Below are 26,866 nucleotides of genomic sequence, written 5' to 3' on the forward strand. Positions count from 1 at the left end.
AGCGGTCCAGGGCCGCCGAAACTCGGCGGTGGGCCGGGAGCGCGCAGGCAGGGGCTACGCTGTCACCGCCGCGCCCCGCGGACACCGCCTGCCTCCTACACCGCTCCCGCGGCTCGTGCTCCGAGCATTCTGCCCAAGGGCGGATAACCGGGCCGCCACCGTCCTCCGGGGGAGGAAACACTAGGGACCAGAAGCCAGTAAACCCGGCGGCGCGCGGGAGGCCCGGGCCAAGCCCCGCCCCCCGAGCCGCCCCTTCCGCTCGCGCCGGGGTGGGATCTGCGCGGCCGCCGGGATCCGCTCGGCCGCGGCCACGTTGTCTTGCGCGCCCCGAGCGCCCGGCTCCGCGAGCCCGAGCGGCGGAGCCTCCTTCGCGCAGCCGCTGCGCTCGGCGGGGCCGCGGGGTCCCCACGCTCCCTCGGCCGGGCCCCGCTGCCCGGTTCGAGCGCGCGGGCGCGTCTGGGATCCGGGCCCGGGAGGCGCCGCCCTCCGTCAGCGCCGCTCGCCTCCCGGCGCCGCCCGGAAGCAGCGAACGGGAGGGAGCGCGGCAGAGTTGGGCTCCGCTCAGAGCTGGGCGCCGGGGCCCATGCCCGTGCGCCCCCGCGGGCCCGCGCCATGGCCTCTGGGAGCGTGGCCGAGTGCTTGCAGCAGGAGACCACCTGCCCCGTGTGCCTGCAGTACTTTGCCGAGCCCATGATGCTCGACTGCGGCCACAACATCTGTTGCGCTTGCCTCGCCCGCTGCTGGGGCGCGGCGGAGACCAACGTGTCGTGCCCGCAGTGCCGGGAGACCTTCCCGCAGCGGCACATGCGGCCCAACCGGCACCTGGCCAACGTGACCCAGCTGGTGAAGCAGTTGCGCACCGAGCGGCCGTCGGGGCCCGGAGGCGAGATGGGCGTGTGCGAGAAACACCGCGAGCCCCTGAAGCTGTACTGCGAGGAGGACCAGATGCCCATCTGCGTGGTGTGCGACCGCTCCCGCGAGCACCGCGGCCACAGCGTGCTGCCGCTCGAGGAGGCGGTGGAGGGCTTCAAGGTGAGGGCCGGGCGCGCGGGCCGGGGAGGGGCAGGAGCGCGAGTCGGACAAAGGGAAGAGCGAGCCAAAGGGGCTTCCTTTTTTCCGCCTAGAAAATGGCTGAGCCGGACGTGTGGTTCCCAGCCGTCATTTCCTCTCTGTCCGCTCCAGAGCCTCGGCACTCAGATTTGGGAGGAAAACCTGTAGCTGATGAGGAAGCCAGAAGTCTCCCCACCCCCACTCTCCTTATGTGCCCCTAGGTTTGCCGGCTCACGAGCACATTATGCATAAAGACGGCCCCTGGAGACCCCTTTGACTGTATAAAAGATGTGAGTAAAACCACGTACACATCGACAAGATACAGAGACTCTCTTACTCCTGTTGGCTCCTAGATCTCAGACAAAACACACTCGCACCGCAACTGTCTGTATACACATCGAGCAGATGCTCATCACCTAGTCTATAAGCATTTCCTCGGTACTTCCCTGTTCTCCATCCTGTTCTGGAAGCTCACGGAAAGAACAGAGCTCTTTCCTGTTTGAGTCATTTAACCGCTCTGAAACTCATAGGAGATAAAATAGTTATTGTGAAGATTAAGTGAAATAAAATGTGTGGAGCTCTTTGTGAACTGTTGGACCAACAGACTCGCCCAGCTAAGCAATAACGTGGAAACAAAGTATTCAATATGAAACAGTTGTAAGGCAGCATTCAAAGAGTGCGTGATGTGGTGTTATTTAGATATTTGAGGGCTGCGGGAATATGTACATGTTTAAGTGTGAGTACATTCATGCCTAATTAGTAAACTTAACTTTTACCGTGCTTTCTCATGTATTAGTTTACTCACACTGATGATAACCCTTGAGTAGTTGGGAAGGTGGTGTTTGCCCATGTCACATATGAGGAAAATAAGTCAGTTTCTCACTATGCGTCTGTGGAAGAGCTACAACTTAGCTTTAAGCTTCCTAGTCCAATCATCTTTCCACTAAGCTGCACAGTATCCTTCCAAGGGCAAGTAGGTGACCCACTGTTTAAGATACACACTAACTGCCAAAGGAGAGGTGTAGTGGCCCCTGTGCTCTGGTGATAACAGTGTGGTCCAGGGACAAGCTCTAACCACCGACTTGACATGTGAGTTGCATGTGTGATAAGCAGAATAGCCATGCTAATGTTAGGGTCTGCCTAATCTTGAACTGCTTAACTGTTTTTGTTCTCAGGAGCAAATCCATAACCAGCTGGACCACCTAAAACGAGTGAAAGACTTAAAGAAGAGGCGTCGGGCACAGGGGGAGCAGGCACGAGCTGAACTCTTGGTAAGGGTCATTGGAATTCACAGATTGCTGGTCACTCCTTCTTTATGAGGCTGTTACTTCCCTTAACCTTTTCTAGCCAGGTCACCTAGAACTTCTTGGGGCAGGTAGAACAACCCCATATGGCAGTTGGGAACTCACTTGGAGAACGAAGGGATTCCCACATTTTTGGGGAAAGGATAGAAGATCGCGATTGGAACCCCTGGAGATCTGACCTATCAAAAATTTAACCTGCTAGCTTTGTGTAGATCAGAGCTGATATAGGTATAATTCTTGGATACAGTTAGCCTCCTTTGGTACCATTCTGCAGACAGTTGCTGACAGTGGCTTTGCATAAGGCCCGCTGTTGCTTCTCAGTGGGGTGTTAGCTTTCTTAACGACACTTGAGTTCTGAACTTTTTTTTTTTGTCTTTTTTATTTTTCCTTTTTCTCCCAAAGCCCCCCATACATAGTTGTGCATTTTTAGTTGTAGGTCCTTCTAGTTGGGGCATGTGGGATGCCACCTCAGCATGGCCTGATGAGCGGTGCCATGTCCCTGCCCAGGACTCAAACTGGTGAAACCCTGGGCTGTCGAAGCAGAGCGTACAAACTTAACGACTTGGGGGCCGGCCGGGTGGCGCAGCTGTTAAGTGCGCACATTTCACTTCGGTGGCCCAGGGTTTGCCAGTTCGGATCCTGGGTGCGGACATGGCACTGCTTGGCAAAAAGCCATGCTGTGGTAGGCATCCCACATATATAAAATAGAGGAAGATGGGCACGGATGTTAGCTCAGGGCCAGTCTTACTTAGCAAAAAGAGGAAGATTGGCAGCAGTTAGCTCAGGGCTAATCTTCCTCAAAAAAAAAAAAACAAAAAAACTTAACCACTTGGCCATGGGGCCGGCCCCTAGTTCTGAACTTCTTGCTTTGTTCCCTTCCTCTAGTTTCCTAAGGCCTTAGCAAGTGGCTGATGTACTAATTTATGATAGGTACATTTGGGAGTTTTGTTTCAAAAAACCAAAAAGCGCAGAGGCTTTTATAACATAATACTTATATCTTCACCACCTAGGTTTTTAAGCCTCATTTTTTGAACAATAAATAAAATACTACAAATTCCTACCTATTAGAGGTATTTGCATCTAAAAAGCAAACTCTTAGACTAGCATTGTCTTGTGAGAAATTTTGTCAGTTCTGGCCAGAGTGTAGTCAAGAACTTTGGGACGTGGAACTTATTCCCGTGATGCCCTCAGATCCCACCACTTGTTCTGCTCACACAACCTGCTGTGACGTCAGATCCCCTTGCTTGAAAATAGATCTGATGGATGGAGAATCTTCTCAGTGAGCCTGAATGGACTCAGACCATTATGCACAACTGTATCCTCTGTGGGAAGATTGTCAAAGAAGGGAGACAGCCTTTCTCTCAGAATCAGGGCACCTGACATACTTCTTGGCTCTGACACTAGCCACTTGGATAGATAGAGAGGGTAATACAGCCTCTCTGGGCCTCGGTTTCCTCATCTGCGAAGTGGGTAGGTTGGACTAAATTTGTGGTTCTTCAGCAAGGCTAGCACCACTCTCTCCTCCCCTCCAATGGTGTGTGGGTGTTTCTTTGGTTGTCACTTGAGGAATCAATTGATTGGGGAGGGTGGGGCAGGGCTGCTGAATGTCCTGCAATGCAAGAAACAGTCCCATGCCAGGCAGAATTCTCCCTACCAGGGTGCCAGCAGCACCGCCATTGAGAAACACCAAATTAGTTGATGTTTAAGATCTCTTTCAGCTTTAATTTTCCATTTCTAAGATTATATTGTATCGTTTATACCTTTGAAAGACTTATCCAGCTGAGAAGTATGAGCTTATGAAAAGGATTTACAAATAAAGGTATGTGTGCATCACTATGTTGCACAGTAAATGCTTAAGAAGGGTGGTTAGAGGGATGGTTAGTTGGGGAAGGTTCTCAGGAGGAGATGAGTTTGGAACAAGTGTCAGCAAACTTTCTATAAAGGACCAGATAGTAAATATTTTTGGTTTTTTGGCCCATATCATCTCTGTCACAATTACTCAACTCTGCTCTTGTAGCTCAAAAGCAGCGAGGAACAATGTGTAAATGATAAGTGTGGCTATGTCCCAATAAAGCTTTACTCCAAGGGAGTTTGCTGACCCTTTGTTTAGTACAAAGTGTTAATAGAATCCGGTCAGTGGGAGGTGGGGTACAGAAGGAAGGGGCAGACAAGCTTTGGCAAGCAAATCTGCTCCAAGAGGGAACCACGCCCAAAGCCAGTGGGATAGGGCAGTTGATGAACACCTTTGAAGGCCAGATAGAGGCTGTGGGTTACATGTGAATTGCCTAAGGGAACTGGTGAAAGTTATTACGCGAGGATTGCTGTAGAAATTCTGCTTAAGTGTTCCAGACCATCCTCCACAGAGCACATAGCTGACCTAACCGTGTCACTTCTGTGTGTGACAGTCTTTTGTTGCTCCCAGTTGCAATAAAGTCCTTGCCCATTAGCCTGCCAGGCAAGATCTGCTCTGATCTCTTCTTACCTTTTCTGGCCACTTCCCTCAGCACTCATGTGCTGCAGCCAAACAGAACCGTTTGTCTTGTCTCCCCACTCCTTTGCCCATGACATTTCTTCTGCTTGGAAAGCTGACCTGCTCTTTGAAGTCATGGTGAACTCCTGTTCATCCTGCAAGACTCTGAACATTGCTTCTGTGAAGGATGTACCAGCTTCTCCCTCTGCAGGCTGTCACCTTATCCTTAATTATCCATCCATGATTACATGTATCACATGAACCTCTCACTTTGACTGAGTTCTTTGAAGGCGGAGACCGTGTCTTAATTATCGCTGGGGTAATTCAGTTCCTGGCCATTATATATCTAGTCACTAATGACTGGAAAAAATGAGTGAGTGGAAAAGGTGCTTGTTTGAGTACACTGGGGTGAAATGATGAAGTCTTTTGGTGGGTAGTCAGGGGAGGGGATGTGAAAGGCTCTAGAAGTGAGTCTCCTCGTTTCACTGCCCTTCCCTGTCATCTGCACAGAGCCTGACCCAGATGGAGAGGGAGAAGATTGTTTGGGAGTTTGAGCAGCTGTATCACTCCTTGAAGGAGCATGAGTATCGCCTCCTGGCCCGCCTGGAGGAGCTGGACTTGGCCATCTACAACAGCATCAATGGCGCCATCACCCAGTTCTCCTGCAACATCTCCCACCTCAGCAGCCTGATTGCCCAGCTAGAAGAGAAGCAGCAGCAGCCCACCAGGGAGCTCCTGCAGGTAAGGCTTAGAGTGCCCTGTCAGGATGCTTCTGCTAAAAAGCCTCCTTTCTCTCTTTGCCAGGAAGTGTCCAGGGCCCTACTCCCTTGTTAACTCTGTGGGAGAACCAGGGACTTGCCAAGCTCTCTATTTGGCAATTTGGAGGGAAAACATGTACACTAGAAGCTCTGGTTGACATGACTTGGATCAGTCAGTTGTGTTGACTCTTGGAAAGGGCAAAGGGAAAAACCTAATGTCCAGGCCTGTCCTGCACTAACAAATGGTGTGATCACAGGCAAGGCTCTTGACCTCTCTGGGCCTCATTTGCTCATTATGAAATGAGGAATTTGGCCCACATGCCATTTAAAGACGCTCTTCACTTCAGGATACTGTAGCTTTAACACATACATGTGCTTTACCATAGCCACGAAACAGCAAGCACTGAGCTGGAGCTGTCAGCCCAAGCAGTCCTGTGATTTCACCTTGCTAGTGCAGGTGGTTAAGCTGCAGTAGATCTCACCTGGCAAGACCACAGGGAATGAGCTACGGCCTGTCTGTCATTTGTTCATTCGGTGCATATGAATTGTGTGTTCTGGGTCAGGCACCATTCTAGGCACTGGGATTAAGTGGTGAATAAGCTCTCCTGAAATTTATCTCCTAATGTCAAGATCAGACAATAAAGAAGTGGACAAACAAGTATAAGTACCATTAAAAAAGGGAAGATGGGATAGGTCAAGAGTCAGCAAATTATGGCCCACCACCTTTTTCTGTGGGTCTTGTGAGCTAAGTATGGTTTTTACAGTTTTAAATGGTTAGGAAAAAATGTTAACATTCAGAAGAATGTTATTTCATGATACATGAAATTATATAAAATTCAAATTTCGTTGTCCATACATTTTTGTTGGAACATAGCCATGCTCATTCGTTATATATTACCTATCGTTACGTCTCCACTACAACAGCAGAGTTGAGTAGTTACAACAGCAACTGTATGGCCCATAACACTGAAAATATTTACTGTCTGGCCTTTTGAGAAAAAGTTTACCGACTCCTGCTTTAGACTAATGAGAAGAAGGCCTAGTTTTGAGCCTTAATGAACGCCAATATTTAATTGCCAAGGAGAGAAGGAAGAGCTTGCAAAAGGAACAGTTGACCAGAGAGGCAGAATGTGAGCAGGAAGGAAGAATGTTTCAGGAAGAAGGGAGTAGACAACAGAGTCTTATGCAGTTGCGGTGAAATAATATGAGGGCTGATATCCATTTAGTTTAAAACATGGGCATCATTGATGACCTTAAGTAGAATGGCCACAGTGGAACAATTCAGGCAGAAGCCACGTTGGTGAGAGTTGTGACTGGGTAGGGTGAATGGAGATTTCAAGAGTAGATGACTATTTCAAGAAGTAAGTCTGTGGAGGAGATGTAAGAAAATCCTTGGAGATGAGGTAGCATTGTGGGCCTTCATGGGGAGGGGATGCTTAAAGAAACTGGCTAAACATATTTTATAAGACTATGTGGGAGGAGAGCCTGTGTTGTAAGGATCCAGGTGAGGAAAATCACTGAAGCTGTAAGGATGTTGAGCTAATCACTAACGTGCTATTCCTGAGAAGGCAGAAGGAAAGGGAACTAAGGCATGTGTGCTGGAGTTACTTTTGGAAGATCCTCTGTTGTATGGGAAGAAAGGAGGGTGGGGGAAGGTAGATGCAGGCAGGTTGTGAGGTGTGGTAGCAAAACCTCGTGGCTTTTGTTCTCGTTTAAAGTTGGAAAGCAGGATCGTCTGCTGCCTTTGAGCAGGGGTTAGGGAAAATATGAGCTTTGAAGAACATGGGAAAGTTCTGACATTATTGTTTCAAAGAGTGTGGGAAAGCCAGTTGGTTCGTGAGACATAGTAGGAATGGTCAGTGAATGTCAGTTTACATTGGGACCGGTCTGCCCTGTTGTGTGACTTTCACATCTGCTTTGTTTTCTCAGGCCATGAGTGCTTTGGTGCAGGCACAGGGAAAACAGGTAGTTGGGCTCATCCAGGATTAGGGCTTTGCAAGATGGACTTGATGTTTTTGTTTCATTTCTTGTTTTTTTTATTGTGATAAAATATACATAACATACATTCACCATTTCAACCATTTCGAAGTGTGCAACTCAGTGCAACCATCATAGCTATGTAGTTCCAGAACACTTTCATCACCTCAAAAGGAGACTTCAGACCCATTAACAGTCACTCTTTATTCTTTTCTACCTGCTGGCAATCACTAATCTGCTATGTGTCTCTGGGTTTACCTGTTCTGGATATTTGATATAAGTGGACTTATACAATATGTGGCCTTTTTGTGTCTGGCTGCTTTCACTTGGCATACTTTTTTCAAGGTTTATCCTTGTTGTAGCACATATCAGAACTTCATTTTTTTACGGCTGAATAATACTCCATTGTGTGGATATATACCACATTTTGTTTATACATTCATGGGTTGATGGACATTTGGTTTGTTTCTACCTTTTGGCTATTTTGTAAATAGCGCGGCTAAGACCATTAATAATATGAAATGCTTCACCAATTGATGCATTATCTGTGTGCAGGGGCCGTGCTAAACATCCATACATGGTTCCAATTTGAGAATATCTGTTGCCAAAGTGAGTAGTAGAGGTTTTAAAACTTATTATTTGATTATTATTTTTTTTTTGAGGAAGATTAGCCCTGAGTTAACATCTGCCGCCAATCCTCCTCTTTTTGCTGAGGAAGGCTGGCCCTGAGCTAACATCTGTGCCCATCTTCCTCTACTTTGTATGTGGGATGCCTACCACAGCATGGCTTGACAAGCGGTGCATAGGTCCGTACCAAGGATCCAAACCCAGGCTGCCGAAGCGGAATGTGCGAACTTAACCACTGCACCACCAGGCTGGCCCCAAAACATTTTTTTTAAGGTAGAAAGTATTTGCAAGAGTACGTTTGAGCAGGTGGACAATGAAATCAAAACTGGATGATGAGGAAAGTGGGGAAAGGAAGAGAGCTCATTGACTCCATGGGGGAGAGGGTCTTGATCATTATCAAAGAGTGGTTATGGTGGAAGTCATTCGAAAAGCAAGCTGAATCTTACTTACTGGGGAAATATTGGAGGCATTCTCACTGAGATGAGGATCTGGCCACGATGCCCACTATTGTCTACCTCTGTTTACATTGCATTGGAGGTTTAACCAATTTAGTTAGATACGAGAAAACGATTATAAGCATAAGAGTTAGAAAAGAAGTTGATCTTATTTGGAGAAGATATGAAACATAATTGTAAAATAAAGCATCAGTGATGAAAGTAATTAAAGAATTCAGCAAGGCAGTAGGATATAAGATTAGCATACAGAGATGAGCAGCCTTTGTTTGCACAGATAACAGCCACTGGAAGACATATTAGAAAAGAATACCTCATTTCCAGTTACAAAAAAAAAAAGATAAAATGCCTAGGAAACTTAAATAAACTTATAAGAAATGTATGAAAGCCTGTGAGGAGACAATTATAAAACGCTTCTGAAAGATACAAAATAGGCTTGAGCTAAGAAAAAGACATCCCTTGTTCTTAGACATCTCAACATCGTCAGGGTGTCAGTTCTTCATAAGTTAATTTATAAACTTAAATGCAATCCCAATTAAAAATACAACACATTTTTTTTCTGGAGCCAGACAAATTGATAGTAAAGTTCAGATAGAAAAATAAGCACATAAGAATAGCTAGGCAACACTGAGAAAGAAGAGCTATGAGGTAGGAACTGGCCCTATTAGATGTTAAAACATATTACAAAGCTTGTATAATTAAAGCAGTTAAAGGAAAGAACACAACCACATTGTAACCAGTCAGAAGACCACTGTCAAATTCAAAGAACATATTGCAACAAATATCGCTAATAGAAATAATGTATTAAGAACTTTTAAAAATTGAGAGGAGGGAAAAGACATTCTGTAGACAAATGATCAAAAGACATGAACACTGGGGCCAGCCTGGTGGTGCAGCAGTTGAATTTGCACATTTCTGCCTTGGTGGCCCAGGGTCTGCCGATTTGGATCCCGAGTGCAGACATGGCACCACTCATCAAGCCCTGCTGTGGCAGGCATCCCACATATAAGGTGGAGGAAGATGGGCACAGATGTTAGCTCAGGGCCAGTCTGCTTCAGCAAAAAGAGGAGGATTGGCAGCAGATGTTAGCTCAGGGCTGATCTTCCTAAAAAAAAAAAAAAAAAGACATGAACAAACAAGTTGCAAAAGAAATATAAAATTGGACCATGAACTTGTGAAAAAAGTTCTATTGTACTTATCTTCTTTTAATAATAAGAGATGCAGGTTAAAAGCACACTAAAATATCCTGTCTAAGAAAATAGCAAAATTTTCTTAATTCAATGCACTGTTAGCAAAGATATGGAAGAGACAACCTTAGTGAGAATGCAAATCATTTGGCAGTATTTAACAAAACTACATATGCAGTTAGACTTTGACCAAGAATCCTTCTAGGAATTTACCTTGAAGATAATTCCTGAGTATGAAAATATGTACAAAAATAGCTATGTGCAAGGTTACTTGATGTTACAAATGTAACGTTTGTTTATAATTGCAAAATATTGGAAACAACTCAACTTCCAAACCTAGAAGATTAGTTAAATCAGTTATGCACGTGCACCCACATGGAATGGAATGCTATGCAACTGTAAAAAAGAATAAGGAAGATACTTATGAAAGGATATAGCGTGGTTTGCAGGATGTATTGTTAAGTGAAAAAACCGAAGCGCAAAATATAAAGTATACTACTTTCTGTGTAAGAAAAGAGATAGTTGGAAAATACATGTATCTGCTTATTTTTCCAAAGGCAACACTGCAAGTATAAACCAGAAAATTACAATTCATTGAATAAGAATCCATGAGTCCATACAAATAGTAAGTAAGAAGACAGAATTTGTCCTTCTAATAGAATGTTGACTAAGTAATATGGGAGGAATTTTGAAGTTAGAAAATAACCATTTAAGGAGCTGCCTCCATGGCTGAGTGGTTAAGTTTGCATGCTCTGCTTCGGCAGCCAAGGGTTTTGCCAGTTCAAATCCTGGGTGCAGACATGGCACTGCTCATCAAGCCATGCTGAGGTGGCATCCCACATGCCACAACTAGAAGGACCCACAACTAAAAAAAATAATAGACAACTGTGTACTGGGGCGCTTTGGGAGAAAAAGGAAAAATAATTTAAAAAAAATAAATAAAAATAACCATTTGGCAACCATTATTGTAAAAATTAATTCAGACAATAATTATCGATGGATGTGAAATCTAAGGGGGGAAGTTTGATAACAATTAGAATATTAACATAATTTCAAAGTATCACTTTTAGGCTAATTATTAATTATAAAAGGAAAAATAGTAGCTATATAGTGATCAAAATGTCACCACTAAGTGGCAGGGGAATATCATGTACCTTTAGGAGGACACAACATAAACTAGTCAAAGATGATACAGCCTGAATTTAATCAGGAGGGCTTGAGGGGAATATCTGACAAACCCAAATGGAGGGACATTCTATAAAATAACTAGCCTGTATTAAGCCAATATCAGTGTCACGAAAGACAAATCAATGCTAAGGAACTGTGGCAGATTAAAGATACATGTCATGATAACTAACTGCAATGAAGGATCCTGGATTACCTGAGGAGGGAGGGGACTAGCTGTAAAGAACATTATTAAGACAGTTGATTAAATTAGAATCTGGACTGTGGGTTAGATAAATGTATCAATGTTTAACTTCCTGAGTTTGGTAACTGCACTGTAGTTATGTAAGAAAATGTACTTGTTCTTAGGAAACCCACCCAGAAGTCTAAAGGGGTAAAGGAATATAATGTAAACAAGGATCTCTCATGATTCTGAAGATCAATATGTTTATAATCATCTGGTAAGTCTGGGAAAAGAGTATACAGGAGCTCTTTGTACTAGCAGATTTTCTGTGTATTTGAAATTATTTCACAGTAAAAAGTCAAAGAAAGCAAGCTAGACAAATATGCAGTTGTGTTCCAACGGTGGGATGCTTGAGCTAGTAAACTTGAAGTCATGAGATCCTTGACTAATAGTCCAGGAGGACATAGGAAGTGCTCATGTACCAAACAGTGTGCATCCCAGTTCCTCTGTCTGATTTTTAGCTCCTTGACTGTGAGTTGTGTTCCTTGTCTCCCTGGTTTCTCCCAGGAGGGCCAGCCCATAGTTGGGTTTTCTGCTAACTTCTGTGAAAGAAAACTGAAGTTATGAATGACTTCTCATGGTTATCCTTTTCCTCTCTCTTGTAGGACATCGGGGACACATTGAGCAGGTACAGTTTTCTCTCTCCTCAGTGTTAAATCAAGCACGGGAAGACTATTTCCCTCATACTTATAAATCCTGAAAGCAGCCCACAGCTTGAGATGGACATCTTAACAGATTGACACATATCTGCCTGTCCCTGAACTGAGTCACTAGTGTGCAAAGAGCTAGACAGACCACAGCTCTTCTCAGTAAAACTCAGGAGTTACTTAACAGTGTGAGGATGAGGGGGTGGAGTAGGGGCCTCATTTGGGAGGATGCTGCTGATTTACGAGGACACTTCTATGGAGAAGGTGGAGACTTACAGGGACTTGGGCAAAGTGCAAGGGTATCTTAGGGTTATTGCTTCTAAAGCATTTCGGAATCCTTTCTCTCCTCTCTCTCTCTCTTTTTCTGTAATGGGGAAAGCATGGCCTAAGAGAAGTGTGACCAGCTTAGAGTTGTAGAATTAGCGATGAGTTACCTGGATCCTGGCTGTTCTCTTTATTTCTCTACTGTATCATCAGATAGAAAGTGAGGAAGAGTTCCCTGAGAGTTGGGACCTGGCAGAGCAGGGAGAGCTCAGAGTGGGCAAGAAGCCAAGGCTAAGTTGTGTTTGCAGGGCAGATGGCAAAGGCAAACGGAATAAGCCTTGGGAACATGTTTGGTCCAGGAGTGCCCACCGGCGTGGAGACTGACTTTGAGGGAGCTAAACTTTGAAGCTGATTAAAATCCTGAATGGTGAAAACCTGCTAGAGGAAATACAGCTTGACTATGTGGGAACATTTGAGGAGATGAGGGGGCCCTCTTACATGGGGTAGGTTGGCTAGGAGGGCTATGTGGATAGAACTGTGTTGACACAATTCTTGTGTTGAGTGCCCCTGGGAGGGAAATGAATTGGAGCTTGTGCTAGTCCCACCAGATGACCCCAGCAGTTGCTGCCTTTACTTGCTGCTTTTACTTTTTGACACTAGTCTGGTCTGACCTAACATCAGGAGATAGATCCTGCAGATCCTAGCATTTTGTGTCATTAAGGGTTGGGTTTTGGCTATATGATATGGGAAACCCAAAACTACATTGGCTTCAGGCTTAAACATAATAAAAATTTTTATCACCATATAAGAAATGTGTAAGTAGGTAGCCCAGGACTGGTATGGGGGCTCCAGTGGTCATCAGCCTCTCAGGTTTCTTTCCGTTCACTCTTCTGCCGTCTCTGAGATATGGTCCTCCTTCTTAGAGTCCAAGGTAGTTGCTAGAATGCCCACCAGCAACAAGGAGATAAGTCACATCACATTCCTTTTTAAGCAGATTTCCCAATTACTATGAGACACTTCTTTCTTCTCATTGGCCATAACTCAGTCACAGGGTCACATCTAGACTGGGCAGCCATGAACCCAGTAAAATTTGGAAGATGGGAGAAGGGGTGTTGGGTAGGCAACTAGCAATCTGTTTTTGCCATTGACTGCATGACAGGGGTAGGTAATTGGGTATTGTCCAGAGAGTACCTATCTGTCTGAAGATATCGTTCTCACCATTTTGGGAACCCGAGGATTCTGGGTCGTTGCCCACCATAAATATCAAGGACTTTGTCATGGAATCTTGCTTTCTGGCAAGGTCAGCCTTATAGTCAATTTAATTCAGTAAACCTTTTTGAGGACATACCATTTGGAAAGCCATGAGCTAGGTGCTGTGGGGGATATGAAAATGAGTAAGATGTCTCCTTTGTTCTAGTCTAGAGAATCCTAGTCCAGGAGGAGAATAGGGTAAAAGCTGTAGTGGCTGCTTTTAAAGACTGTCTACCTGTATTGGCCAGTTTAGCCCAGGCTTTGTCCTGGCCCCTGGAAGGTGGTAGAGTTGGGAGACGGATTCACTCATGTTTTTTTTTTTGAACTTAGAGCTGAAAGAATCAGGATCCCTGAGCCCTGGATCACACCTCCAGATCTGCAAGAGAAAATCCACATTTTTGCCCAAAAGTGTCTGTTCTTGACCGAGAGTCTGAAGCAGTTCACAGGTAATGTGAAAAGAGGGATCCATGAGGGGAAATGGATTATACTCTGAATATCTGTGTATTGCCTGAGAGAATATATTTTCCAGGCAGATAGTGGGATGCAAACTGAATATCTTCTTTTCTCCCCTTAGAAAAAATGCAGTCAGATATGGAGAAAATCCAAGGTAAATTTATCTGCTTAATGGGTTTTTGATGTTGAAGTTTTCCTGGGAAGATGAACATCTGCATTAAGTGTGGGAAAATGGGAAAGGGTGGTACCCCCTGGCCAGCCTTCCCTCATAGTTTATATCTTCCTTTTTGTTTTGTTCATTTTTTCAGTTAAGAGCCTCTTGTTTCAATTTGAAGTCTTTTTAACTAAAGGCACTCAGTTCTTAGTCTGATTATGGGGATAATCTCTGATAATTTTCTGTGGTATGTATGCTAAAACTGTATTTGCATTGTATTTTTTCAGATACATACTTTTCTTGGCATTTAGCAACATATTTAGGGGACACTCACGTGTCCTACACAAGCAGAACAAGTAGAGAGAAGCTCCACTTAATGCCATGGATAATACCAGAAGTGTTAGTTCAGACATGAATTTCCTTGATCTGGCGCTCATTTATTTTCCTTCTCTTCTCCTGCCACTGAAAAGGCTCACTGAGAACATATCTGTGAAAATGCTCTGTCGACCGTAAAGTGCCTTTTAAGTGAATGGTCTTGTTTGCCCTAGCATGGTAGTGGGTGTCACTTGAGCCACCCAGTCCCTACAATAGAGGTGGCTTACAGAAGCCAAGAGTTGTGTATGATGTAGACTTGGAACCGTGTTTCCTCCTGCAGAGCCAGCTGGCCCACTGAAGGGTGGAATCCTTGATTTTGGCTCCATTTGATGTCATATGCTACCAATCTCAGACATGTGGTTATCCTTCTACCCAAAGTTCCCAATTCCTCTTCCCTTAAAGCTCTTGCCTGGATGATGGCATGATACACTGTATGAAGAAATCAGTGCATGGCTGATGACGGGTTCTGGGGTGTCTAATGGAGATCTCTGTTTTATGATGACTCTAAAGCTCCCTCAGTTAGGTATTTCCTGGAAATACTCATATGATTTCCATAACTTCTTTTCTCTTTTGTTCTTTCAGAATTGAGAGAGGCTCAATTATACTCAGGTAGGTGATAAGAGACAAAAACGTATGGGAAAAGGTGTAAAAATCCTTATGAACTAGCTACCACTGTGAATGATTTTGGATATTGCCTAAATTTGAATCCTTTAGGTTACATGTGTAAAAATGATAAACAGCAACCAAAAAAAAACATTGGTTCTTTCTGTGTGTTTATAATATCTTTGCCTCTTAAAATGCCTCAGAGTTGGAGCCATGGACCTTTGAAATAGGAGGAAATCAAGCTCAGGTGCTGTGAAGGTTTATAGAGTGGAAACAGCAGTTCCCAAAAAGTACAACACTGTTAGTACACAGCTCTGCCGTGGGGGCAGTGTGTGGTTTTCAGAAAGAGTCATCCTTCCAAAAAGATTGATTGAACTCAAGTCTTTTGTTGAGTGCCAGGGAGAGTCTGGGAATCTTGTGTCATTGCATCTCTGTGCCTCAGGGCGAGGCCTGAAACTCCCCTACTCCTTGACCCTCACCTTCACCTAAGGTTCAGAGAGATTGGGTAAGTCTGTGATCCCAGAGGTACTTGAATCTGAGATGTGTACTTTCCATAGTCACATGACCACCTTCTGTTGCATGGAGTCCTCTTCGTGAAGAGAGAGATTCTACATACAACAGGTCTTTTTTTGTGTGTGTGTGAAGAAGATTCATCCTGAGCTAACATCCATTGCCAATCCTCCTCTTTTTTTTTTTGCTTGAGGAACATTAGCCCTGAGCTAACATCTGTGCCAATCTTCCTCTACTTTGTATGTGGGATGCCTCCACAGCATGACTGATGAGTGGAGTAGGTCTGCACCCGGGATCCGAACCTGCGAACCCGGGCCGCCGAAGCGGAGCGCACAGAACTTTAACCGCTAGGCCACGGGGCTGGCCCCACAACAGGTCTTCTTTCATTGGTGTCCACTGGCTGTAATCCATATTTAATTCTTTCAACAAATGCTAATTGAATATCTTGCTTATGTCCTCACTGTCTAACAGTGTACAGGGTAGTGTAGGGGGAAGAAAAGAGCGTAAGACACTGTACTACCCTTGGAGTTTAGTGTCTGGTTGAAGGTATGAGATATAATCTTGATAAGAGAAAAAGATGGGCAACTGTTGTGACAGATTTTTGAACCAAGAACGGAGCATCACCTCTACCAGTTGCCTGTGATGAACCTTTGGTGGGAGTCATTTAGCCTGCCTGAGCTTTGGGTTGGAGGGATAACGTTTGGGACTCTTCCTCATGAACAAGATGTGAAGAGCAAATGAGAGAATATATATCAGTGCTTTTAAAGCAGGAAAACACCACGTGATTGCTAGTTGCTGTAATACAAATACTGGAATACATGACATGGGTGATACACAGTTTTGGATTTAAGAGAGGGCTAGTGTAATGGCTTGGGCTAGTTAACAACTACTTTTTGAGGAAGATGTGGGTCTTGCACTGGACATTAGAAGAAGATGAATAGGGTTTGTTGTGTTGAGTAAAGATCCCATGGAATGGAGGATATAAAAGAGTGATTTGAATGGTGGTCAAATTGGTATATGTTCCCAAACTCTATCTACAGTTCCTAAGTCCTAAAACTCTGAATTTATGTGAGACTGTTTAGAGTCTTTATCCCATGTAACATATCCTGTGTGAACATTCATGTGTTTTCACCGCACATCTATTGATACTTGATTATAGAGTGCTGTGCTACACCCTGCCTGCCTAAATTCTATGATAGTCTGAATTCTGTGAAACTTCCAGCTCCTGAGGCTTTCAGATTAAGGGATTGGACACATGTAAGACAACCTCAAATTCAGTTTATAATGGATATTGTAGCATAAGATGTGAAAGAAAGCAAATAGAGGCAGAATTTCAGTACTTTCAATATATCCTGCCTAAAAAAGGTAACCAGCTAATCCAAACAGTAATTTTTGGAATGTCAATTTCAGGATGTATTTCATCATAAGATGAATGCAGCCCATATTGGGGAGCTCTTACTCTTGTTAAGGAGGTAGGAGAAAAGCTGGATGTTCTAGAGTGGGCTCTTCTGGCCCTTGGCTGACCCTCCTCTTTCCCTCCTCTTTCCCTCTTTGTCTTTGCAGTGGATGTGACTCTGGACCCAGACACGGCCTACCCCAGCCTGATCCTCTCTGATAATCTGCGCCAAGTGCGGTACAGTTACCTCCAGCAAGACCTGCCCGACAACCCTGAGCGGTTCAATCTGTTTCCCTGTGTCTTGGGCTCTCCATGCTTCATCGCTGGGAGACATTATTGGGAGGTAGAGGTGGGAGATAAAGCCAAGTGGACCATAGGTGTCTGTGAAGACTCGGTGTGCAGAAAAGGTGGAGTAACCTCAGCCCCCCAGAATGGATTCTGGGCAGTGTCCTTGTGGTATGGGAAAGAATACTGGGCTCTTACCTCCCCAATGACTGCCCTTCCCCTGCGGACCCCTCTCCAGCGGGTAGGGATTTTCTTGGACTATGATGCTGGCGAGGTCTCTTTCTACAACGTGACAGAGAGGTGTCACACCTTTACTTTCTCTCATGCTACCTTTTGTGGGCCTGTCCGGCCCTACTTCAGTCTGAGTTACTCGGGAGGGAAGAGCGCAGCTCCTCTGATCATCTGCCCCATGAGTGGGATTGATGGGTTTTCTGGCCATGTTGGGAATCATGGTCACTCCATGGAGACCTCCCCTTGAAGAGGTGAACTCAGGCCAAAAGGGCTGTTGGCCATTCTCCTACCCCAGGCATAAGGCATCTTGTTGCCTTGCCTGCCACTTCCTGTCCATCACAGCTGGATATCCTTACCACTTTCCATGCCACTACAGTGGAGACAGGATGTCCATGTTCTCTGCCATCCTCTCCCTTCCCATGAAAATTGTGAGATGTAATGAGAAGTATCAAGATTTACCCAGAAATAAAAACCAGATTCCACCTCCAGTGTTTTCACACTTTTTGGTGTTACACACATTACTGGAGGGGATAAAGAATATGGATAATCTTTGGATTTGGAGAGCCATTCAAGATACTTAACACCTTGGTTCAGCCTGGCTTCCTATGGTTCAGCCCCACATAGTCATCATGGGTATTTGCTGTCATTTCTGGACTGGGGCTTCTTTCTAGGAACCTAGAGTGGAACTACAAGGCCCTGTTAGCATGGCTCCCTTTATCCCAGTTTTTCCTTCTGGGAATAGTACCTCCCCCCTGATTCCCAATCTGCCATAGTTTTATTAACTCCATTAAAGAAGCCTATATGTGTTTTGATTAGTTACAGTTATTTTCCAATAATGGTGGGAAATGGCCCCACCTCTGTTATGAGATAATGTTCTAATCAATGTGCTCTTTGCTGAGGGCTTTGTCAGCTCCCTTCATTCTAATGAAAGGTGTATCTTGGTGCTGGATGCATACCATCCAGGATAATTTTCTGCCCAACACCATCCCTTGTCCCTAGATACGCTCCCACTCCATTTGTGGACTGACAGTCAGTCATACACCATCCCTGGAAGGATTCTGGGGCAGAATTCCAGGGATTCATTTACTTTTTGCCTCCTTTAATCCATCTTATTTGAGGATGAGGGAATTGACCTTCCTAATGCGTGTACCATCAAGGGGCAGTTCCATTCCCATGGCCTTTGGATCACTAGGCATTCTGAAGTCAGAAGGCTAAGGCAGATTACTTTGAGCAAGCTCCTGTGATGGTTCTTAGTCCTGCTTCTCTTTGGGTACATGCCCCTCTGTTTGAAAATAAAGTGAGTATGGATGTTGTTTACATTGTTGTTGTTTTCCGGGTCTTAGTAGGTTTGGGTTCATAGATGTTGGAGGAGAGGGGAAATGGTTAATGGTGTTTGATTTCCTCATGGGTCGAGAATCCCATTCTGGCCAATATTTTACTTCCAACTGGACAATAAGACTACTTTCTAATGGGGCCAAGAAAGTAGTGTTGGACGTCCACAGCCTATAGCTCTGTATTGATTAATCCTGTAACTTTATTAGGAAAGTGTTCTCTCAAGTCCTTTTTCTAACTGGCAGTGGGGTAATGCAGCAATGCTCGGCATAGATCAGAGGGCCCAGAGCTTGCTTCCCAACCCAGAATCACCAGCCTAAGCCCTTGGTTGTACAGAGGTTGCCACGTGCTGAGAAATGAAAATCAGGCTGTGAGAACAGCTCCATTCCCAGGGATTTGGATCTTTTCTGCTTCTGGACATGGCCTTAGAAGACGAGATTTTATGATCTATACTTAGTCCTGTACCTGGCATTGAGGTTCTGTGGCTGAAAATCATGAATTGGTGATATCGTGTCCGAATTAATTCATTTATTTACTAGGTTTTAAGGGGAATAATATAACCAGGAGCTATAGAGAGGGACTTCCCTGAGGCTAGGTTAGCTTTTGCTGGATACTCTTAGATATAAATACATGTGATGACATACATATATTACGTAAAATAGTACTAACACAGACATAGAGCAGTGCTTGGCACATAGTATGAAGTGCTTTATGCACAATAGCTTATTTAATTTAATGTTCATAGCACCCTACAAAGTGGGTACTAGTGCCCTTGCTTTACAGATGAGAGAACCAAAGCACAGAAGGTAAATGATTTATCCAAAGTGCACAGCTTGGAAGCAGCAGAGCCATGATTCAAACTGAGGTGGAACACCTGACCACGTATACCATATCCTGCCCCAAAATGTACATGGCTTATGATTTCCCATATGGCAAGGCAGAGCAGAGACTGGAAGTCTTGGAATGCCAGTCCATTGACCTGGGATACCTACCTTTAACTATCTAGTCTAGACTTAAGGATCTGCAACTAGAAAATTGGGTGAAGAATCCCAATCAAAGTCACACTGCAGTTTCACTTAACTTAGCCCATTGGGGCAAGGAGAATAAGGGCCCACAAAGAGAGCACCTTGCTTGTACAGTCCAAGAAAATGTGTCCCTGGGATGTTGATCCTTGCTGTTGGTCCTTGCTGTTGGAGTGATGGAGCTGTCTCCAGGCTTAGAGGGTCTCACACTGGGTCTGCTTTATCCCCAGGAGACCCAGTGCTTTAGGAACAAGCAGCCTCTGGATGCTTTTTTGTGTGTGAGAAAGATTGTCCCTGAACTAACATCTGTGCCAATCCTCTATTTTATGTACAATGCCACCACAGCATGGCTTGACGAGTGGTGCTAGGTCTGCGCCCAGGATCCGAACCTACGAGCCCCTGGCCATAGAAGCAGAGCACGTGAACTTAACCACTATGCCACCAGGCTGGTCCCCCATCTTAATGCATTTTTATTAACAGCAGCAGCAGCTGGAGCAATGATAAGCAACCTTGTTGGAATCAACAAAGTGACTTCCAATTTGAATGGGGATGTATTACATGGTGAATTTTACTAACAATGCTGAGTGAAAAAAGTCTCAGAAGACTATATACCTTATGATACCCTTTTCATAATATGAACAAAAGGATCATGGTTACCAGTGGGATGTGGGGAAGGATGGGATAGAGGAGGAGGGCATAGGTTGATATGTGGTATTGGTTATCTTCTGGTTCTTGTGGGTGGTGGGTTCATATATATTTAAATTTTTGAAAACCTGCCATTTTGGATGAGTTACATGAACTTGTAAACAATGCTAAATTTACTCACCTGCAGAAAGGTAAGCAACATTTGAATTCATCAAATCAGGATTTGAACCCCTTAAAGCAGACATGGGACACAGTAGCATTCCTTTGGCTCCTCTGGTTCTTTCCTCAGAATATCTGAAGTTCTTAACTACGTATTGAGGCTTCAACAACTCCTCATTCTCCAGTTCTTTTGCTGCTGTTTTTTCCTGAAACTGGCCTGACCGGCAAAGAAGAACATCTTCCCCAAGAGTAGACAAGGACTGGAAGAGACAGGTTCAAAGAATAAAAAGAAAGTGAACATGGCCTCTGCCCTCCTGGATGTACAATTGAGAAGATAGAGAATACTCATGATAAATAACTGCCTAACACTTAAAGGCACTATGAAATTAAGAGCAAATAGTTGTCATACAGTAAATGAGCCATTTGTTAATGCCTTAGGTTATCTGTGATCCCAGCCAAAGAGTATAGATGGAAATCACACATCTCCCAGCAAAATAAAAAACAAAACTCAAAAAGTTCTTAGTGTACTGGTGGTGGGCGGGTTGCCTCTTCTTCACAAATGAAAGACAATGATTCTTTGAAATATACAATTAACTAGTGTTGGTGCCCCAGCTGAACTTGACTCCTGAGGTGAATTGAGAGAATGTAGCTTCTGTCCTTGGAAAAGTTCATAAAGTCAAATAAGAGGTGAAAAAACATAACATGAAAAAGAAGTAGAGAGCAGAAAAGACGATTTGTGGGTAAGTGAAACACTGCTGTGGGAGACCTCCGTGTGGACCACGGTGGTGTGACAGGAAGCTGAAATCCTAGGTCTTCATTTCTTCCTTAGTGCCCTTTTTCTTGAAGCTGAAAGGCTGGGACCCACTCACTCAGGCCTGCAATAAATTTTGACTTGTGTAATTAAATCACTAAACCTTTGCACCTCCTTTAACCCAGGAATTCCTCCTGTGTAAGGTGTCTGCAAAGAATAATGAGAAAGGCCAACCAAACCAGTGTAGATTATTGTAGGGGAACAGGCTTTGCTAGGATCTTAATTAAGGAGCTTCGATTTCAAAGGGTGTAACCAATACTTCACTGTGACAGTATTGCCCCAGATACATTCCTTTTTCCTTATTGGAGAGAAAGTTTAAATTTCTCAGATCTGAATTTGCTTAATTTTGCATTTGAAGTTTGAAATGAAACCAAGGCATTTGAAGGTAACCTTTTTGAAGTACACTCATATCTCTTTCCCAGATTTCTCATTCAGAGGGCATACTTAATTTGCCTGGATAATAGTATGGGATATGATGGCCAAACCCAGTTTGGGGTTTGTGATACACAAGAAGAATATAATAGAAAAAGAGAAGATATTAACTTCTAGTGTAGAGAGATTTCACGGTTTTCAACCTATGCTTTTTTTTAAGAACTGGAAAGAGATATACCAAAATAGTAACACATGCTTTTGATGAGATTATGAGTGATTTTCCCCCTCTGTAGTGAACTCTTCACTATGGAAACCTCTAAGCACACACAAAAATGACAAAAATACACAGTGAACCCTCTCATACCATCTCCCAACAACTATCAGTGGTCAATCCCACTTCAAATATAGCCTCATCTCAATTTTCCACCCCTACCCCTGTATTCTAAAGTAAATCTTGGACTTGAAATCAGAGAATCAGATGTTTTAATGAGCTTCACATGAACCAGTCAAGAGATTCAAGGTTGATAATTAAATCCTGTTTTTTAAATTGGGATAGACCACCAGTGTCAGCTTGTTTTCTTTTTAGCCTCCACTCTTAAATTTTTGGACCTTTAAAAATCCCTTTTGTAGAAGATGTTTTCATAAAAGTGTAGAATGGCCTCTGGGGAGTCCTATTGTACAATAAATATTGTAAGTAAATAGAAAAAATATTTACATATTTAATTATACATAACCTTTTGGAGAAAGGAGTTCAATCCATTTAAAACAAAATAAAGATGCCAGGAATTTAGCATGCCATAAAGGAAGAAAGAGACATAAATGGGACAAAACATCCCAAGGACACTAAATGTGGGCCACAGTTTGGTTTTCAAAGATTGATATGGGAACTTGGTTAACTTCATAGCTCATAGTTTCTATGAGATGGAAATTGACTAAATGTTTAAGGGACTTAGTGGGATTCTTGTTAGTCAAGGATAGGCCTGGGTTCTTGGTAAATAGAAACTATCACAAGGGGTTCTCTTTTATTTAATGTTTTCAAATCAATGAGGAAAGATAAACACTGCAATAAAAACTTGGTAAGCAATTTACTGAGGAAGAAAGACAAAAATCCTTTAAACATGAATGTTGATCCTCACTCATAAAGCTGTATAACAATGCCTTACCATTTTTCACCCATTAAAATGTTTTGTTGTTGAGGTTTAATCGTATTCTATTGGTTAGGTTTGTGATATCTAAATTGTTTTAAATTTTTTGGTAGGCAGTTGGACAGTATATATCAAGAGCTGAATAAACTTTGATCTAGTGATCCCACTTACCGAAATTTAAGGAAATAATTACGGATATTTGAAAATATTTACACAAGGATGTTCTTTAGAGCATTGCTCATGAAAATGAAAAATTAGAAATAATCTAATGTTCAACAACACTTGTTTGATATGGGATATCTGCAGTACTTTACAATTAGGGGAAAAAATAAATTTTGAAGAGGTTACAATTGTCATGTCAGGAATCACTTCTGAAACTTTCTTCAAATAGAACTATAGTATATGACAGAAAATATAGCAAATCTCATATCTTGGAGGGAAGGAAATTAGGAAACCATTGTTCCCTGTACTTCTCACTCCCCGTTTTCTCTTTAACTATCAAAAGTAAACTATGAAACCAAGGAAGTCTGGAAATCTAAGCTAGGGCATACCGAAACTCAAATTGTTTCTCTTCATGCAGAAAAGAGCTCTAACCTTTGCCTTAGAGAAAGAAAAAAGAAAACCTTTGTGTGTTAATAAGTACAGAAAATAACCTATCTGGACAAAATCTATTTAAAATTTACAAGTGTATGTTTCTACTCTCTAAACTTAGCCCAAAATCCAACAGTTGAAACGAGTCAAATACATTTATTGAGCTCCTACCATGCATGCCGGGTGCCGCCCTGGGCCTACAAAGGTTATTTTAGCACAGTTTACCTGACCCCTGAACGCTCTCAGTCTCGTTGGAGGAATAAGTTCTTATTGTTTAGTCTCAAGTCTTCATTGAAATATGTGACCTCGGGCCTTGCAGACCACAGCTCAGATTACTTTGCGCAAAGCTGAGAAAGCTGTAAAGATGCAGCTCGTCCCCCTTATTCTCACCCCGCCATCTCCCTTAAAAATAACTGCCAGTCATGCCCGCCCCGGCAATGGACGCCACGGAGACTTTTAATTTGGAACGTCTGAGCGAGACTGGGACGGTGGGGAGGCCAGCGGGTCCCTCCAGGGGGTTCTCTGGACCCGGGACGGGTCAGCCCCCCGGAGCAGACACTGGCTTGTCCCGCCCGCCCCGGCGGGAGCCGTCGACCCTACACGGACTTCCCCAGGCTGTCCCCAGCTGTTGCTTTCGGAGCCCAAAAGAAACTGCCCAAGGAGTGGCAAGGCAGTTCTGGGGACGAAAAGGAACCTAAATAGAGATCGAGGGGGCCATGCCACTGAATCGGGGTCTTTTTTTAGATTCGTTGTTGTTCCTCACTATCTCCAAAAGAAAGAAACCCCAGAGCGAGGCTAACCACGCTCAAGATTTCGATGAGGATTAGAGGCTGCAGGACCGACGGAGCGACCCAGGCAAAACGATGTTCGTTCTTTCCTTTCCTTCCTTCCCGAAATATGGGCCGTCTGGGCCCAGGAAGTGTTTGCACTCCCTTCGCGAGATGGGGATGACAGTTGTAAGGCCCCCGAGAGAAGTGTGTCCAGTTTTATGCATAAACATTTTTTCTCCGCCCGCGAAATTCTTCCTCTTCAATCCACAGGCGGCTTTTTCCCTCTCCGGCCGTTACCCGGCAACACTGATATCAACACTTCCTCGAGTGTACGTCACAGAGCCGCTGCTTCTGGGTATCTATTTTACCGAAAAAATCACCTACTTTTCGCAGGGTGTCAGGATGGCCGAGTGGTCTAAGGCGCCAGACTCAAGCTTCGCTTCCCCGCGCTGGGGATTCTGGTCTCCGAGTGGAGGCGTGGGTTCGAATCCCACTTCTGACATCGTTTTTTTTTTTTTCCCTCCCCTAATTTCCAAAACAAATACTGTACCCACCTGAACAGTACGCATAAACAATTTACCAACTCATGATGCTAAAAACTGACTTTTAAAATTTTCTCACAGGGACTGCTGTCGAAAAGATTAAAAGCGGAAGCATCGCGATATTTCTTCGAAGCCTCACGATTTGAGGCAAAGACACTTAAGAGCCGAGATTACTAGAGGCTAGTGACGCTGAGGCATCGGGAGATAACCTCGAAACCGCAAAATTGTGCACCTGGGTAGTTCCCGCTCCTGTGGTGCTTGAGGAGAATGCGTGCGGTGGCCGGGTGCCTTCTCTGCTCCTTCACTCGGGTCACTCGCTTTGTCCCGGACCCGGGCCCTCCCTGAATGCTTCCGGTATTACTGTCCCACCAATCCCGCTCCCCGGCTGGCCCACGGCAGTGCCGTCTCTAAATAAACCCTGCACAGATCCTCTGCCCTCTTCTGCGTTTTCAAAAGTCATGGGACTAGTTCTCGAACACTTCCTTTGTAAATTATGCACATTCGCACTCACGTTGGCATCTGATAATTATTGTTTTGTCTCCTCTGTCAAAATTGAGTACCATTTTAACTCCTGAATAAAATATGAAAGCTATACTTTCCTCCTCCAAATGTAACCACCATCAATATTTTATCGTATTTCTTACAATTCTACTTTCTCTGAACTTGCATATATGTATTTATAAGTAAGTATTTTATTTTTTACAGTAATGTGGTCATACCACACACGTTCTCTGACGCATTTTTTACTTAACATATCTTGGGCTCTTTCCATGTGAACACAATCTTTTTCCTGACAATGGAAATATCGCAAATCATTCCACAGGATAGATATATCCTGCTCCATTTATCCACTTTTTTTTTTTTTTTTGCTGAACATTTAGGATATTTCTAATTATCGGTCATCCAACAAGTATTTAATGAGTGCTTATTATTTGTCAGGCGATGCAGTCCTGGGGCTGTGGCATAAAAATATGAAATAGAATAGGATAGGAGAAAAAATTAGATTTAATTTAAAAAATAAGAAAATAAAATAAATTTCTGCCCTCGTGTTGCTTATATTCCAGTTCAATGACTTTGGTTCTGCCTTAGAAACACCACATTCCGAAATTTCCCTTTCTCTCAGGAGAAGAATATAAATCTTGGATCTTGAGACACAGTGTTTAATGCCAGCCATTGAAGATTCATGTCTGCATGACCATATATTTCTCTGTCAGTATAACTACTCACGACTGTACTTATTTGATTATTGATTTTAGCCTAATAGTCAAAATATGAGAGACTGGGCAGGTGAAAAGAAGGCTGGTTTATTTGACAATAGAATTTTCAGGAGATGTGCATCATGGACAAGGTCCAAGTGCTCCATTGGAAAGACCACATTTTGAATTCCGATAGCTTAGAACCAAATGGTCTCCAGTACTACCAAACAGACTCAGCTCTCTGCGGTACTTAAATTAACTGTGGTTAGGAGAGATACGAAATGAAATATAAAAGCTTAAGAAGGATAAATGAAACTAATTCTCACAAGGTTTTTATTATTATTATTAAATATATAAATGTGCAGGGCAGAATATATCATATGCGTGTACATACATCAACTACGCTCATAAAATCATTTTCAGTGGAGCAGACAAGTGTATCTCTGAAGATTCTGGAAGAACTTGTAGTTTGCCCTCCCCGTAGGAAAAGAAATCTGAGTAAGAGTTTTTGCTTTCTTCCATCCACATTTCTCTTTTGGGTGACATTAATGTTTAGCTGTGCTTCTGTGGTCTCCCTTAGCCCTTTGCATTGGTGGCTTTTAGGGGTATTTGTGTCTTCACAGAGTTGCTGGGTGAATGTGTCCACTAGGTTCCAGGTCTAGACACGGGAAGGAGTGGAGAAAGCTCATTCTAGCTTCAAATCCAAACCATGTTCTTCAGTCTACATTTACCAGTGACAAAGCTGATATTTTGTTTCTGCCACTGGTGTTTATGCCTCAATTGGTTCCAAATTGTTAAAGGATTTTTTCTTTTGTAAAAAGTAAAATTATGACTTCCATTCAAATAAAAATGAATATGTGTCAAAAACTATTTAATTCA

At 43.6% G+C, this 26,866-nt stretch overlaps 1 protein-coding gene, 1 long non-coding RNA gene and 2 other non-coding genes across 7 annotated transcripts; 2 read left to right on the forward strand and 2 right to left on the reverse strand.

The window, feature by feature from the left end:
• TRIM27 (tripartite motif containing 27) lies at positions 1-18,719 on the forward strand. Of its 2 annotated transcripts, XM_014847783.3 has the most exons (9): positions 253-1,032; positions 1,272-1,340; positions 2,226-2,321; positions 5,335-5,565; positions 11,839-11,861; positions 13,726-13,841; positions 13,970-14,002; positions 14,960-14,986; positions 17,054-18,719. In XM_014847783.3, exons 1-9 carry the CDS (start codon positions 613-615, stop codon positions 17,647-17,649), a joined length of 1,611 nt encoding a protein of 536 aa, XP_014703269.1. In that variant the 5' UTR covers positions 253-612; the 3' UTR covers positions 17,650-18,719. The 2 variants fall into 2 exon arrangements, with proteins under 2 accessions (XP_014703270.1, XP_014703269.1); XM_014847784.3 differs by lacking the exon at positions 1,272-1,340 and having other exon boundaries at positions 1-1,032.
• Positions 8,070-8,176, reverse strand: LOC123288494 (U6 spliceosomal RNA). Its single transcript, XR_006532193.2, has one exon. It is a non-coding gene; the product is annotated as a U6 spliceosomal RNA (small nuclear RNA).
• On the reverse strand, positions 8,775-25,137 carry LOC106835444 (uncharacterized). Of its 3 annotated transcripts, none has more exons than XR_011505127.1 (3): positions 25,024-25,137; positions 20,583-20,820; positions 8,775-9,743 (listed from the first exon to the last, which is right to left on the reverse strand). It is a non-coding gene; the product is annotated as an uncharacterized lncRNA (long non-coding RNA). The 3 variants fall into 3 exon arrangements; XR_011505126.1 differs by having other exon boundaries at positions 9,129-9,743; positions 24,634-25,107; XR_011505125.1 differs by having other exon boundaries at positions 9,425-9,743; positions 24,804-25,107.
• Positions 24,646-24,751, forward strand: TRNAL-CAA (transfer RNA leucine (anticodon CAA)). The gene is made up of 2 exons: positions 24,646-24,683; positions 24,706-24,751. It is a non-coding gene; the product is annotated as a tRNA-Leu (tRNA).
• Positions 25,138-26,866: the final 1,729 nt, after the last annotated feature.

The sequence above is a fragment of the Equus asinus genome, chromosome 8, assembly GCF_041296235.1.
Source record: "Equus asinus isolate D_3611 breed Donkey chromosome 8, EquAss-T2T_v2, whole genome shotgun sequence".
Classification (NCBI taxonomy): domain Eukaryota; kingdom Metazoa; phylum Chordata; class Mammalia; order Perissodactyla; family Equidae; genus Equus; species Equus asinus.

What these genes read in the sequence shown, in the direction of transcription:
- TRIM27 (XM_014847783.3), top strand. Translation starts at nt 613, where the DNA reads ATGGCCTCTGGGAGCGTGGCCGAGTGCTTGCAGCAGGAGACCACCTGC. An exon ending in AGGCGGTGGAGGGCTTCAAG is followed by an intron (nt 1,033 to 1,271) that starts GTGAGGGCCGGG and finishes ATGTGCCCCTAG; the next exon opens with GTTTGCCGGCTCACGAGCAC. An exon ending in AGGCACGAGCTGAACTCTTG is followed by an intron (nt 2,322 to 5,334) that starts GTAAGGGTCATT and finishes TCATCTGCACAG; the next exon opens with AGCCTGACCCAGATGGAGAG.